At 46.4% G+C, this 16,134-nt stretch overlaps 2 protein-coding genes and 1 non-coding gene across 3 annotated transcripts; 2 read left to right on the forward strand and 1 right to left on the reverse strand.

Annotated features, from left to right (window-relative positions):
- Positions 1-4,875: 4,875 nt before the first annotated feature.
- Positions 4,876-4,948, reverse strand: TRNAA-CGC (transfer RNA alanine (anticodon CGC)). The gene has a single exon. It is a non-coding gene; the product is annotated as a tRNA-Ala (tRNA).
- Positions 4,949-11,850: 6,902 nt separating this feature from the next.
- LOC116278468 (uncharacterized) lies at positions 11,851-13,168 on the forward strand. The gene is made up of 2 exons (XM_072972422.1): positions 11,851-12,817; positions 13,068-13,168. Exons 1-2 carry the CDS (start codon positions 11,851-11,853, stop codon positions 13,166-13,168), a joined length of 1,068 nt encoding a protein of 355 aa, XP_072828523.1.
- A 554-nt stretch (positions 13,169-13,722) lies between these two features.
- Positions 13,723-15,561, forward strand: LOC102530390 (kelch domain-containing protein 7B). Its single transcript, XM_006212588.3, has one exon. The coding sequence runs from the start codon at positions 13,738-13,740 to the stop codon at positions 15,559-15,561; it is 1,824 nt and encodes a 607-aa protein (XP_006212650.1). The 5' UTR covers positions 13,723-13,737.
- The last annotated feature ends 573 nt before the right edge of the window (positions 15,562-16,134 follow it).

A 16,134-nucleotide genomic window follows, 5' to 3' on the forward strand; every position in this document is an offset into this window, starting at 1 on the left:
TAGGTCCCATTTGTTTATTTTTGCTTTTGTTTCCATTGCCTTAGGAAACAGATCTAAAAAATGTTGCTATGATTTATGTCAAAGAGTATTCGCCCATATTTCCTAGGAATTTTATGGTTTCTGGTCTTACATTTAGGTCTTTAATTCATTTTGAGATTATTTTTGTATGCGATGTGAGAAAATGCTCTAATTTCATTCTTTTACATGTAGCTGTCTAATTTTCCCAGTACCACTTATTGAAGAGATTGTCTTTTCCTCATTGTATATTCTTGCCTCCTTTGTCATAAGGTAACTGACTATAAGTGCATGAGTTTATTTCTGGGCTGTTTATTCTATTCCATTGACCAATGTGTCTGTTTTTGTGTCAGTAACATACTGTTTTGATTACTGTAGCTTTGTAGCATAGTCTGAAGTCTGGGAGCATGATTCCTCCAGCTCTGTTCTTCTTTTTCAAGATTGTTTTATATATAGTAGTTAGTATCTTTCGTGTTTGCATACAAGTGTTAGAATTATTTGTTCTAGTTCTGTGAAAAATGCCTTTGGTGTTTTGATAGGGATTGAACTGAATCTGTAGAGTGCCTTGGGTAGTTCAGTCATTTTAACAATATTAATTCTTCTAATCTATGAACACAGTGTATCTTTCCATTTGTTTTTGTTGTCTTCAATTTCTTTCATCAGTGTCTTATAGTTTTTTGAGTACAGGTTTTTTACATCCTTGGTTACATTTATTCCTAGGTATTTTATTCTTTTTGATGCAGTGGCAGATGGGGTTGCTTTCTTAATTTCTCTTTCGGATAGTTCATTGCTATTGTAAAGAAACAAAACAGATTTCTGTGTATTAATTTTGTATCCTGCAACTTTACTGAGTTCACTGATGAATTCTAGTAGTTTTTTGGTGGCATCTTTAGGATTTTCTATACATAGTTTCATGTCATATGCATATGACAGTTTCACTTCTTCCTTTCCAATTTCGATTCCTTTTATTTATTTTTCTTGTCTATTTGCTGTTGCTAGAATTTCAATACTATGTTCAATAAGAGTAGTGAGAGTGGGCATCCCAAGTGGACATCAGTCTTATGCCTGATCTTAGAGGAAGTGCTTTCAGTCTTTCACCATTGAGTGTGATGTTAGCTATGGGCTTATGATATATGGCCTTTATTATGTTGAGGTATGTTTCCTCTATACCCATTTTGCAGAGCGTTTTAATCATAAGTGGATGTTGGATTTTGTCAAAAGCTTTTTTTCTTTTCTCTCTCTTTTTTTTAAATTGAAGTATAGTCAGTTTATGATGTGTCAATTTCTAGTGTACAGCATAATATTTCAGTCATACATATACATACATATATTCCTTTTCATATTCTTTTTTATTATAGGTTATTATAAGGTATTGAATATAGTTCCCTGTGCTATACAGTAGAAACTTGTTGTTTATTTTTATATATAGTAGTTAGTATCTGCAAATCTTTTTTAAACTTTTTTAAAAAATATATTTTTATTGAAGTACAGTCAGTTTGCAATGTGTCAATTTCTGGTGTACAGCAAAATACTTCAGTCACATAGGAACATACATACATTTGTTCTCATATTCTTCTTCACCATAGGTTACTACAAGATATTGAATATGGTTCCCTGTGTTATACAGTAGAAACTTGTTGTTTATCTATTTTATACATGTTAATTAGCATCTGCAAATCTCAGACTCCCAATTTATCCCTTCCCACTCCTCTCCCCACTGGTAACCGAAAGTTTGTTTTCTTTGTCTGTGAGTCTGTTTCTGTTTTGTAAGTTACTTTATTTGTGTCTTCAAAAGCTTTTTTTGCATCTATTGAGATAATCATAGGGTCTTTATTCTTCAGTTTGTTAATGTGCTGCATCACGCTGGCTGATCTGTGATGTCGAACGGTCCTTGCATCCTTGGGATAAGTCCCGCTTGATCATGGTATATGATCCTTTTACTACATTTTTTGAGTTTGGTTTGCTGTATTTTGTTGAGGACTTTGGCATCTATGTTCATCTGTAATACTGGCCTGTAATTTTCTTTTTTGTGTGTTTTTTTTCTGGTTTTGGTATCAAGGTGATGCTGGCCTTGTAGCATGAGTTTAGAAGTGTCCCTTCCTTTGCAATTTTTGGAATAGTTTGAGGATAGGTGTTACCTCTTCTTTAAATGTTTTGTAGAATTCACCTGTGAAGCCAGAACCTTTTTTTTGGTTTCTGTCCATTTTCTGCTTTAAACTATTCTTCCTTCCTTTTAGCTACCTAAAAAATTATTTGTTAGTGTATCAGACGCTCTTATGCCCATTTTAGCTCTTCTTGGGCTGATCCCCCTGTAGGGACACTTGGCAGCCACCTCCTGTAGCCACTGGCTAGAGGCACCTTGCTCCTCACCTCTGTGCATTTATGTGCAGCTGTTCATATAGACGTAAGCCTCCATTTCTCTGGGATAAATGCCCAGGAGTGCTGTTGCTGGGTGTATGGTAAGCATATGTTTGTTTTTTTTAAAGAAGTTGCCAGACTTTTCCAGAGTGGTTGCACCATTTTACATTCTCACCATGTGACTTGCTTTTTTAAATCACCATCATGCTAGGGGAGGGTATAGCTCAAATGGTACAGTGTGTGCTTAGCATGCGAGACGTCCTGGGTTCAATGCCCAGTACCTCCTCTAAGAATAAATAAGCAAATAAACCTCCCCCTCCTCAACAGAAAAAGAAGAAAACACTGTCGTGCTGCTGAGATTCACCCACACTCTTGCTGTATCTGTATTTTCACTGTTTATAGCAGCAAATACCAGCCAGTGAGATGAGGCACAGTGGGGTGTCACAAATGAATTACAGATGTGCCTTGAGCTAGTGCCTTGAGCTAGTAATGGACATCTGTTTTCTGCGGAGGTAAATTATAATCTAGTTTTTCAATAGTTACTTAAAAGTTTACTCGGTTTAGTTTACTCTTGAACAATTTCTGAGGCTCCTCCGTAAACTCAAGCCATTATTTTGGAAGAAGTGGTGCCTAGCACCCACCCCCAGAGGGCGCTCTGTACACGCCACGCCCCCCAAGACTTCCCTACTGTTTGCTCAGTTTGCCTAATTATTAGCCAGGATTTGTTTATCATTGGTGAACTTTTCTGTAACATTCATCAAGGATGAAATTTAGGTTTTTAAAAAAATTTACTTTGTTCTTTTTGTCACAAATTTAAGAACAGATACATATGGTTTGTATGACTTCTACCTTCAACGCTACCACTGCTGTCATGGGAGGCACCCTCCTCTTCTCCATCTGCTCTGTACTCAGTGCTTCTAAATAAAATATCATTAATTTTATTTGTTTTCTCAACTGTTACTTCTTGATTACTTGTTTATTTATTACATATTGGTTGTTGATGTTAAGCATTAGCCTATTGATTATTGATGGGATTTCTCAGTTGTTGACCGCGAGGGTAGACGTTCCTTCCCTCTTCAGGTGGCTTAGCTGAGAACAGACCCGCCCGGACCGAGCGTGTCTCATCAAGACCTTGGCTGACGTCGGTGTCCAGTGCCAGGACTGCCACATGCAGCCTTGGTTCTTGGTAGGCCCTCTCCTGGGGGCTGTTCCTGGGCCTGGACGTACTTTGACTCATTTCTGGGTACTTGGAGAAGCTAGCTATGCCTAGTCCCTCTTTGGGGAGCCTGCAGATGTGTGATGTGACGCGTGCTTCTGGTCACCCTGGCTGTTGAGCCCTTACATGGTGTCTTGAGAACATCTACGACTGGCCTGTGCTGCAGAAGGATGATAGTTTGGGGGCTGTGTGTTAATTTTTATCATTTTAACCGTCTGTAAGGGTACAGTTCAGTGGCACTTAATACATTCACAAAGCTATGTGCCCATCACCACGGTCTACACCCTAAACTGTCATCGTTGCTAAGATAAACTCTGTCCCCACTAAACAGTAAGTCCTCATTCCCCTCCCCCAGCCTTTTGTAACCTCTGATCTACTTTCAGTCTCTATGAATTTGACTACATTAGGTACCTTGTATGAGGGAAGTCATGCAATATTTGCCCTTTTGTGTCTGGCTTATTTCATTGAGCATGAGGTTTCCAAGTTTCATCCATGTAGTAGAGTGTGTCAGAATTTCCTTCCTTTAATGGCTGATCCAGTGTGTGCATAGATCACAATTTATTTATCCATTTGTTGAACATTTGGGCTGTTTCTTCCTTTTGACTATTCTGAAAAATGCTGCTATGAACGTGTGTATACATATATTTACGTACCTGTTTTTATTCTTTTAGATGTGTACCTAACATTGCTGGATTATATAGCAATTTCATGTTTAGCTTTTTCAAACTCTGCCAAATTGTTTTCCACAGTGCTTGAACAATTTTACATTCCCACCAGCAATATATGAGAGTTCTAGTTTACACACATCCTCACCAATAATTGTTTTAAAATTGTTAACTTATTTAGCTTTATTTTTTGGTATTAACTGATTACTTAACTATTCTAACTCATGAGGGTGTAAACAAAAGTATTTGGCTTATAGCCTCCTTAATGGCCCTTTGTTTTCCTGTTCATGGCTCACTCACCAGCACTTTAATTTTCTATTTTTTTAATTTATAGTCACCCTAGTGGATGTGAAGTGGCATCTCATTGTGGCTTTGATTTGCATTTCCCTAATGATGCTGAGCATCTTTTCACATGCGTGCTGGTCATTTGCATTTCTTCTCTGGAGAAATGTCCATTCAGGTCCTTTGCCCATTAAAAAAGGTGGGGGGGGGGTTGTTTGTCTTTTTGTTTGTTTGTTTTTGAGTTGGAAGAGTTCTTTATACATTTAAAAATATTTTATTTATTTATTTTTTGTTTGGGAGGGAGGTAATCAGGTTTATTTATTTACTTATTTATTTTAATGGAGGTACTGGGGATTGAACCCAGGATCTCATGCATGCGAAGCATGTGCTCTGCCACTGAGCTAGGACCCCCCCCCACCACTCTTTATACATTTTGGATGTTAGACCCTTATCAGAAACACAATTTGAAAATACTTTCTCCTGTTCTGCAAGTTGTTTAGTTACTTTTTAAAATAATGTCCTTTGATGCACAAAATTTTACATTTAGTTGTAATTTCTATTTTTTCTTTTATTGCTCATTTTTGTTGATGTCATATCTAAGGATCCACTGCCAAGAATACGGTCATGAAGGTTTACCCCTGTGTTTTCTTCTAAGAGTTTTATGGCTTTAGGTTTCGTATTTAGGTTGCTGATCCATATTGATTTCATTTTTATGTATAGTGTGAGGTAGGGGTCCAAGTTCATTCTTTTGCATGTTGATATCTAGTTGTCCTGGCACCATTTATTGGTGATACTATTCTTTCTCCATTGAATGGTCTTGGCACCCTTGTTGAAAATCAGTTTTTGCCATAGATGTATGGGTTTACTTCTTTCAGTAATATTCCGTTGGTCTTTATGTCCATCCTTATGCCAGTACCACACTGTTTTGAAACTAGTAAGTTTTGAACTTGGGAAGTGTGACTCCTCCCATTTTGTTCCTTTTCAACACTGTTTTGGTTATTCAGGGCCCCTTGCAATTCCATATGAACTTCAGGATTGGCTTTGCCATTTCTACAAAAATGGCCATTTTGATAGAACTTGCTTGAGTCTGAAGATTGCTTTGAATAGAATTAACATCTTAATGATATTGTCTTCCAATCCACGAATATGGGATATCTTTCCATTTATTTATGCCTTTAGTTTCTTTCAGCAGTGTTTTATAGTTTTCAGCATACAAGCCTTTTATGTCCTTGATTTGATGTATTCCCAAGTATTTAATTCTTTTAAATAATATTGTTAAGTGGAATTACTTTCTTAGTTTTCTTTTTAGATTGTTCATTGCTGGTGTATACAAACAACTGATTTTTATATGTTGATCTTGTATTTTGTAATTTTGCTGAATTTATTTATTAACTCTGCTTTCTTATTGATTCCTTGGGATAATCTACGTATAAGATCATGTCATCTGTAAATAGAGTTAGTTTTACCTCTTCCTTTAGTATTTGGATGCCTTTTTATTTCTTTTTCCTCACTAAATAGCTCTGGTACATTCCAGTACAATGTCGAGTAACAGCAGTGAGTGTGGGCATTCTTTCCTTATTCTTGATTTACGAGGAATGAACATTTTCAATCTTTCACCATTGTGTTAGCCGCAAGTTTTCCTTAGATGCCCTTTATGGTGTTGAAGTGGTTCCCCTTGATTTCTAGTTTGCTGAGTGTTGTTGTTGTTGTTTTTTAAATCAGGAAATGGAATTGGATTTTGTAGTCGTCTTTCTCTGTTGTTTGAGATGATCATGTGATTCCCCCCTTTGTTCTATTAATGTACTCTAGTACATGAACGCTGTCTAATAATGAATGTATTCTGATCAGTGTATTACATTGATTGATTTTTCTTATGTTGAAGCATTTTTGCATTCCTGGGATAAATCCCATCTGGTCATGGTATATATAGTCCTTTTAATACCCTGTTGGATTTAGTTTGCTAGTATTTTGTTGATTTTTGCATCTGTATTCTTAAGGGATATTGGTTCATAATTTTCTTTTCTTGTGATATTTTTACCTGACTTTGGTATCAAGGGGGGTAATGCTGGCCTCACAAAATGAGTTAGGAAGTGTTCCCACCTCGTAAATTTTTTGGAAGAGTTTCAGAAAAATTGGTTTTAATACTTTAAATGTTTGGTAAAATTCACCAGTGGAGTTATCTGGCCCAGGAATTTTCTTTGTTGGGAAGTTTTTGGTTTTTTTTTGTATTTATCTGGGGCATTGTTTTATTTATTCTAGGATTTACATTTCAAGTGCCTTTCACCTTTGATAAGAAATTCTGAAAAGAGAATCCACTTTCATAGAGCCAGGTAAACTCAAACATTTGTCAGAGCTAGGCCATATAAAAGACATTTTAGGATATTTATAGAACTCACATGCTCTTTTCTAAAAGTCCAGGAACACTGGCTTCTTGGTGGGCCTGGTTTGCTTGTATCTTAGTTCCTCTAGAACCTGGCTGACCTTATGTTGCATACAGTTTATAATTTAAACATATCCTAAGCTTTGTATTTCAAACTCAAAGCATGATTCAAACATAGTAAACTGTGTGAATCAGTTCTGAAATTTAACTTTCCTACTAACAGATTGCAGTTCTTTGAAATCTGAGATTCTTTGAGCTATGGACAGTATAGCAGTGGGAAGTGAGTTATGTCATGAATGCATAAAATATATGTAGATATTTGTCTATCTGTAAATAGGTATAGGGAGAGTGATATTCTACATAAAATTAGTAATGTTACTTTTCTTACTGTTTTATAACTTTGCTTTTAAAGAATTACATTACCATATAGCATTCCTCCCTCTCTCGCATATTGGGAGAAATTGTTTGTCAGCCTGACCTCACAGGTAAGTGGCTTTCAAGCCTGTAACAAGATTCCCAGGGCTGCGTTATGAATATGACTGATGTTGCAAGCCTTAGAGGTTTTATAACGACTCGTTCATCAGTGTACAGACTGGGCTGCCGTGAAGCAGTGGTGTCGATGACACCAGGCGACCATGAAGCCGTTGTATGACTGCTGCTTCATCATCAGTGCATGAACTGTTACACCCGTAAGTAAGTGTGAATTTATTTTCATATTATCTTCTCATTTGTCATGTCTAGTTTTAGTAATATGTGTAACACCGACAGTGTTTGTATCGTCTAACACAATACTGATGTAAGTACTGACAGAAACGACTCATCTTGTAAGCAGATGATGACACAGACTCATGATAAACTAATGATATTGATACAGTACAGAATTTTGGATGTATTTTGTCTTCCTTAGGGTTTTCTGTATAATATTTTCTGTAGATACTTTATTGTAAGAATACAGTATATAATATGTAGCATAAAAGATGTGTTCATTGACTTTGTCTTATTGGTAAGGCTTCCGGTGAATAGTAGGCTATCAGTAGTTGTCTTCTGTTTTGGGGAGTCAAAATTACGTGTGGAATTTTGATTGCACAGAGGTGAGTTCCCCTAACCCCTGTGTTGTTTGAGTGTCAACTGCATTTTTGTCTTTTCCGTTTTTTTCTTGGTCAGTCTAGCTAAAAGTTTGTTAATTTTGTTGATCTTTGCAAAGAAACAACTTTGGTTTCATTGATTATATATTTTTTTTAATTCTACATGATTTGTAGAGTCAATGTTCGTTTAGATTCACTCACTTTCTTACCATTCTCACTGCTGTGGTTGCCCATCTGTTGTTACATCAGTCTTAATCCTTTCATCTGGTATGATTTTCTTTATGCTGAAATACATAGTTTAGAATTTCCTTTAGTGAAGATTCTTAGTGTTTGTCTGAAAATGTTTTTATGTTGCCTCATTTTTGAAAGATATTGTTTTAAGTATAGAATTTTAGGTTGGCAATTATTGTCTTTCAGCGCATCGGAAGTTTCGTTGCGTCATCTTCTGGCCTCCATTTTTTTTGTCATTGAGAAGTCAGCTGTAAGGCTGTCTTTCTTTTAGGTAACCTGCCTTTTTCTGTGGTTGCTTTGATTTTCTGTCTTTTGTGATTTCTGTGCTTCACTTGTTTTGTGTCTTGGTATTCATTTCCTTTTATTTCTGCTTGAGATGCATTGAGTCTTTTGAATCTCTGAATTGTAATTCATCAGTTGTCATCTTTATGACATTAAGTTTTCCAATCCCTGAATGTTGTAAATTGTGGCATCAACTTAGAACTAAAAAAATTTAAACTTACATTTGAGCTGAATTTAGTAACTGGTCTCAAGATTTAGGCAGTGACTATTCTTGGAATAGAGGTGACTCTTCATTATACTTTCTTTCTTCTCTCTCCCTTTTTATACTTTGTCATTATTTAAATATTTTATTTTATGCCTCTTCTAAGACTCCCTGTTAATAGTTGTATTGAGCTTTTCAGCCACATTATTAATAACTATTTAAATTCATTTTCAATACCACACTTTAAAGTCATGAGCATGTTTTCCTAATCATTCCCATATTGTTGAATGCTTACATGTTCTAATTTTTTTCCATTATAAATTATATTGCATTGTCCTTTTTAAAAACGTTTTTGCATAAGCCTTTTCCCACGTCAGCCAGATTCCTTAAGCGGTATTCCCTGTTGGATGTAATTATTAAATCTGAGATTTATATTTTTTAAGCCTTAAACATTATTCTAGATTTGTTAACATATATATAAAAATAATATATGCTTTTAGCATAAATATGATTATATATTATAGTCCTTGTTTTATATCATTTCTGATTATGTATTTCCTACCTTTAAAAAATTCCAATAGAGAAACTCTACATTAGGCGGGGTTTACTGCTGTCTATCGTCTTATTTATGTCAGCTGTTCACTTGTATTTAGCATTCCACGTGGAATTATGTCTTCATTTCACTAGGCTTTTCCTCCAGTATATGTTTCAGGAAGGGCACAGTGGGGGCCAGGGTACCACCCAGCTTTGTTGGGGCTCAGTGACCAGGCAGTGGGGGTTCTTTTTCTTGTGGGTGCTGCAGTGGACCAGCTCATATGTGGGTGGATTTCCCCACCTCCCAGGCCCCCAGTGTCCATTGGTGTTGGCTGCTGGCAGGCAGGTGACTGCCTCCACTCCTGCTCTGCCTGTGTTGTCTCTGAGGAAACAGGATCTTCAGGTACATAGGCACAGGTCCCTCTCTCTTCCTTGTATAGACTGGAACAGGATTCCTGCCTCAGCAGGCAATTGGAAAAGGAGCTCTAAGGAGGCCACTAAAGTTTGGACGTTCCCGGGACCCACTTTCTTGATTTTAATTTTTACCTCGATGGGAATTTGTGATATTTATGCCATCATAGCATAACCAGGACAATTACTTATGTCTCACAGTTTCCGTGGGTGATCCTGTGTGCTTCTGAAGTTCTGTCACCTTTCCAGCAGTGCCACATTTTTACTCTCTCTGGAAAGTTAAGACGGCAGAAGTCCCACTATTTCAGGAGGTAACATGTCTCTAGTCACCTTCCCAGTAGTGAGTTTCTCCATGCAGGGCTGAGGTTGCCCTCAGTCTGGGTTTTGACAAGGTAAGGTGTTTTCTCTCCGTAGAGAAGGGGACTAGACCCTTCCTTGGTCACCTGTGTGTCTCTAGGACCCATCACGGTCCTTGCATCTTGTGAACCTGGTTAGGGTGATCTCCCCACCAAGATGTCCTAAGCTATCTCAAGTGGACCCTTCTGCTCTCTGACAGCAGCCTGGCACTCAGACAGGTGATGCTGCAGGGAGACACATGGCCAATGGGGAGGTGCATCTCCATCCTCTCAAGGTCTTTGGATCCCAAACTTAACCAGGAGGCAGAGCCTGGGACAGGGACAGAATCAGGGCAGCGTCCAGAAAGCTGGCCTCCAGCTTGAGGTCCACCTTAAGGCAGGGCCCCTTCCATCCTTTACTGCCATCTGATACACTGGGCAGGGGGTGTTGGGAGGAGCAGGTAGGCGAGATACCTGAGGATAAGCAGAGCCCAGGCTGGGAGCCAGGGGTGTGCCTTGGCCAGCCTGCTGCCTGAGTCAGGGAGCATCTGTGCCCCAGAAGAAGAAACAAGCATGTGTTGTGGGGGGCCTGCCTCTGTCCCAGGAACTCCAGGCTCTTTTTCATGTCTGGGCCCTATCTGGCATCTGTCCCAAGACTGACTTACTCCTCAGCTTAAGTGAGAAGAAGATGCAGGAGACACGGCTTGTCCCTGGGAAACCAAGCACTGAGAGGAGGCCAGGCGTATGCACCCCAGAAGCATCTGCACACAGGCCTGGAGGGGCCCGAGTCCTGGCGAGGAGGGGTTTGGATGAGGGAAGGCCGAGAACTGAGATGAGACGCCCAGGATGACTCCCAGGCTTTCCACAGGGCCCAGTGACGGCAATGGGAGCCGGTGTGAGTGGCACCTGGCAGTCAAGACTTTCCAGAGGGCACAGGGGGAGGCCCAAGAGGCCAGGCCAATGAGGAGGGAAAAACAACTTTTGGATTTTCTTTATTTCGTTCATTTTTTACTCTTGATATCTCTGCTGAACTCGGGGTAAGAAGGTCAAGAGGCTGCTGGACGAGGGTGTGGGAGGCTCAGCCTTGGCCTCTCGGGCTCTGCTGTGGACCCTGGGAGGGAACAGTGCTAGCCTCCACTTCACACGTGTGGTGACGGGAGGGCACAACTTCCTCAGCAGCCCATCCCTGTGCTGGGCAGGACTGATGCCCCTGACCCCTGCGCTCCCTCCTCAGGGAGACCAGCCCCCTCCTCTCCTGTTAGCTCACAGTGGAATGGTCTTCTCAGGTTTCTGGTAATTTCATCAGGGCTGCATCATGTTGCTGAAACTACAGATAACATCTTCCTGTGGGTAACTCTTCCCTGCCAGAGCCCCCTGAGGCTGGACCCAAGCTCAGAGGAGGGACACGGTGGGTGGGGGACAAGCTTGGTGGTGTGAGGTCTGTTAGGCAGAAGCCAGTTGGCTGGGATGCCCGAACAGTGTTGAGAAACACTGCCATTTGCCACTAGAACCTACGGAAAAAGAGAAGGGGCAGGAGCTTGGTGGGGGGCCTGAGCTCCTGGAGCTGCTGTCGACTGTGTTGTCTCCTGACACCTCCAGCGGGGGGCCTCCTGACAAACCCCCAAGCCCAGGCACAGACACAGAGACCCACCCCTCCCAGAACAGCAGAGCACTGCCCCAGCCCAGGTCCACCTTAACTGGGCAGCCCTCTGGGCGGGGCAGGGTGCGTCACTGATGCCATCTGCATGGAAAGAGCCCCGGTGGCGCCCAGGCCTGAATCAGGAGTGGTGCATGCAGAGCTCCCGGCCTCCAGTCTCTTGCCTGGCTCCTCACGCTGGATCTGCGGCCCAGACCATGATCCAGGGCGCCTCAGAGGCTGACGGCCCCAGCTGGGGCTGGGACGGGGACGGGGACGACGACTGGGATGGCGCCGTGCTGACCCTGCTGGCACTGGCTGTGGTGGCCGCCACCGCGCTGGCCTTGCACTGGTTTGGCTCTGGGCAGGACCAGGAGGCAGCAGGACCAGCGTCCACAGCCCCTCGGACCCAGACTTCTCAGGTGGGAGGAACTGGGCCAGCCCTGCCCCCAAAGTCCAAGGTCAGTGGTGGCATCAAGGGGCCCAGCTCAGGGCAGGGGAAGTCAGAGCCTCCAGGATGTGGCCAGGGGAGCCTGGCGGCAGCAGAGACACAAAATCAGGAACTCCTGGGAGGTAGAGGTCTGGCTGCCACAGCCGCACCTCCACCCAACACACGTGGTGAGGTGACCAGTGGAGGGGCCTTGGGACAGCAGCATGGTAATGCCACCCCGGAAGCCCCCCGAGGAAAAGGAAGGGAGCCTCACAGGCCAGGTGCTGCCCTCCTGGGTAGGAGCAAAGCACAGGGGGCATCTACACCCCTCCTGATACACTTCACCCCTCAGAGTCCTGGCAGAGAAGTAGAGGTGCAGGTGAAGGCAGGAGGCATCCGAGCCAAGTCACCAGCTCACCAGGCCCCAGTCCACACAGTGGAACAGGACACCAGGCCCTGGCAACAAGGTGTAGGGTCACCTGGCTCACTGGGGAGGGGCCCGGGCAGCTGGCGGTGGCAGGTGGGCCACAGCTCAGGAGGCAGAGCCTGCCTGGGCACTGTGGTGAGCGTGTGGGATGCTGTGGATGCAGCCGGTAGCCTCCCTGCAGGCTCCGAGGGGCTCCGTTTCCTCCGGGAGCTGCCCCCATCACACACTGCACAGACTGGGCCCCTGAAGGATGTCTTAGAGAGGGGGCGTGGGAAGAGCAGACCCCAGCCAGCCCCAGTCCTAGCTCTGGACTCAGAAGCCAAAGCTGGTGAGAGCAGGGAGGCTGGGACCCTGGCCCCCAGGGAGTCTCAGGGGTCCCCAGCCTCCATGAAATGCTGGCCCTGGGCACGGAGGGAGGTGGTCATGAGGAGCTTCAGCCAGGCCCCAGGCTCCATTGGCCCATCACCAGAGGGGCCACAGTGGGGACGCCCACTCTTGTCCCAAGGGCAGGGGACCACAGAGGCCTGCAACGTGGGAGAAGCTGGGGCTAATGGCTCTGGAGACGACACTGTCTTCAGTTCAGGGCCTGGAGGGACAAACAAGCGAGGAGGCCACAGCATCGAAGGGAGAAGATCCCTGCAAGGTCAGGTGGCTGGTGGTTCCGACAGAGCTAAGCTAGCTCCAGACATCCGCAGCTGCACCCCTTTCCGGAGCCCCTTAGTCTCGCCCCCTCCATGCATCTCTAAACCCCTCCCACCCTCAGCTTCCCCATCCACAGCACATCCCCACCAAGGTCTCTTAGCTGTATCCCCAACTCTTCTGACCTCGTCTCCTTCAGACTCTTTGCCCCTCAGAGTTAACCAGAGTCCTGCAGAGGATGAAAATCTCAGAGCAGTGCCAGCCCCTCCCCCAACTGCAGCGCCCACTCCAGCCCCAGCCCCTCCCACAGGTGCAGCCTCTCCTCCAGCCCCAGCTGCAGCCCCTGCTCCTGCACCAGCCCCAGCTGCAGCCCCTCCCCCAGCCCCAGCTGCAGCCCCTCCCCCAGCCCCAGCCCCAGCTGCAGCCCCTGCCCCCGCACCAGCCCCAGCTGCAGCCCCTCCCCCTCCCCCAGCCCCAGCCCCAGCTCCAGCCCCAGCCACAGCCCCTGCACCTGCTGGTGGGTCAAAGCTAGCATCTCGGGAGCCCAGTGCTCTCTGCAAGGGCAACCAGGAGGGGCAGTTCTCAACTAGCTGGGGAAACCTTATTTCAATGGTTCTTAGGAGTCACCCCTTCCCCAGGCAAGAGAGGCCCCAAAGGAGAGCCCCAAGGGCAGCTCTGGAGAGACCTAGAGATCCTAGCACTTCCACACCCTCTGAGAACAAAGAGTCTGATTCTCCCCTTGAAGAGGCTGTCCACAGCTGTGAGGACAGGCCAGGCTCAGCCGCACTGGTCACAGGGCCAGGCACAGGGGGCCTGGCTGAGGTTGGAGGTCAACCACAGCAGAGCAGTGTGGAGACCAAGGAGGCTCCCACCACAGGCCCTCCCTCAGGCCCAAGAGGGGATAGAGCTGAGGAGGACTGTCCAGACTTGCTGCTGCCCAGAGCCACAATGCCCAGGGCCCCCTCATGGCCACCTGCACAGACCCAGGCTGGGCCTGTACCATCCCCTGCTACAAGGCCTGTCCCCCGGCCGTGGAAACGCAGCGTGTGCGAAATGTCCGAGAACTCTGAGCAGGAGGTTAGCCGGGTGGCCTCAGGGCAACACCAAGCACAAGCGCCAAGTGGGGGGCCCAGCCCAGCCGGCAGCAGAGAGGTCCTCGTGGAGAAGCAGGAGGAGGCCCAGAAACTCCTGGTGTTTCTGCAGAGGCCTGGGGGCTGGGGAGTGGTGGAGGGGCCCCAGAAGCCCAGGTCCTCCACAGGGGACCCAGCTTCCACCACGGCAGTGGCTCTGCCACGGTGGCGGGACCTGGGCAGCTGCCTGGATGTGTTGGCCTTCGCCCAGCAGCATGGGGCGCCCGGCCTGGCCCAGGAGACCTACGCCTTGATGAGTGACAATCTGCTGCACGTGCTGGGAGACCCGAGCCTCTACCGGCAGCTGAGTGGTGCTGACCGAGAGCGCATCCTGAGCCTTCGCACTGGCCGGGGCCAGGCTGTGCTGGGGGTCCTCGTGCTGCCCAGCCTCTACCAGGTGAGCCGCTCGGGACTCACAAGGCACCCTTGTACTGCCGAGGCTCCTGCGGTGGGGCCTGTGCCCCCGCCTCCCCACACATACCTGCACGTGTTCCACCTCAGAGAGAACACCTGGCGGCCCCTGACCCAGGTTCCCCCAGAGGTCCCGCTTCGGGGCTGCGGTCTCTGCACCCTGCACAACTACCTGTTCTTGGCGGGGGGCATCCGTGGATCAGGCGCCAAGGCCGTCTGCTCCAACGAGGTCTTCTGCTACAACCCTCTGACCAACATCTGGAGCCAGGTGCGACCCATGCAGCAGGCCCGTGCCCAGCTCAAACTGGTGGCACTGGACGGGCTGCTCTACGCCATTGGGGGCGAGTGCCTGTACAGCATGGAGTGCTACGACCCGCGCACAGACGCCTGGACTTCCCGCGCGCCCCTCCCCGCAGGCACCTTCCCAGTGGCTCATGAGGCTGTGGCCTGCCGTGGGGACATCTATGTCACTGGGGGCCATCTCTTCTACCGCTTGCTCAGATACAGCCCCGCGAAGGATGTGTGGGATGAGTGCCCCTACAGTGCCAGCCACCGGCGGTCCAGTGACATGGTGGCCCTGGGGGGCTTCCTGTACCGCTTCGACCTGCTGCGGGGTGTGGGCGCTGCGGTGATGCGTTATAACACGGTGACGGGCTCCTGGAGCCGGGCTGCCTCTCTGCCCCTGCCCGACCCGGCCCCACTTCGCTGCGCTGTGCTGGGCAACACCATCTACTGCCTCAACCACCAGGTCACGGCCACCTTCACAGTCTTTGAGGGGACTGCCCAGTTCCAGGCCAAGGAGCTACAGCCTTTTCCCCTGAGGACCAAAGGGGTCCTCTGCCCATTCATCCTGACTCTGCCCCCGGCAGACCCGCTGCAGACAGAGCTCTGAGTGTTTGCGGGAGGAACCTGACCTCAGTGCTGCTCTCCAGGGAGACACCGGGGCCTCAGGGGCTCTCAGGGCAGGTGAGGCCCAGGGAGGAGGCTGGGATCCAGAACTTTCTGCTGTTGTTTCTGGGACAACTTTCGTTTTCTGTTCTAATAAGCCTCCTGACCCCTTTTCCCTCCCCTCTCTTGAGCCCTCTCCGTGTCTAAGCCCAGGCTCCCTGCACCTGGGAGCTGGTCCTTGGTTCCCTAGACTGGTTCCTCACCTCCCGCCAAACCCAGGCTGTTTCCTGCCTTTATGACTTCCTTCCCTCTCTGGTCACAGCACCTCAGCTGGCTCACACACTCCTCCAGGCAGAGCTCTTCTCTCACAGTACCACCCCACTGCCTGGAAACAATCTGCACGTGGGACTCCTTGGGCTCCGAGAACCTGATGTGTCCCCAGGGGCCAGAACTTGGCTCACCAAGGAGCTTGGGGACCCCTGAGCCGAGGGAAGGAGATGACTGGGAACACATTCGTGTTCTGTCCCTGGGGCTACAGGCCAGGCAAGGAGCCCTCACGGGGTGGGAAAGGGGAACA

The sequence above is a fragment of the Vicugna pacos genome, chromosome 12 (genome assembly GCF_048564905.1).
Source record: "Vicugna pacos chromosome 12, VicPac4, whole genome shotgun sequence".
Lineage (NCBI taxonomy): Eukaryota > Metazoa > Chordata > Mammalia > Artiodactyla > Camelidae > Vicugna > Vicugna pacos.

What these genes read in the sequence shown, in the direction of transcription:
- LOC102530390 (XM_006212588.3), top strand. Translation starts at nt 13,738, where the DNA reads ATGGTTCTTAGGAGTCACCCCTTCCCCAGGCAAGAGAGGCCCCAAAGG.
- LOC116278468 (XM_072972422.1), top strand. Translation starts at nt 11,851, where the DNA reads ATGATCCAGGGCGCCTCAGAGGCTGACGGCCCCAGCTGGGGCTGGGAC. An exon ending in GGACTCAGAAGCCAAAGCTG is followed by an intron (nt 12,818 to 13,067) that starts GTGAGAGCAGGG and finishes CACTGTCTTCAG; the next exon opens with TTCAGGGCCTGGAGGGACAA.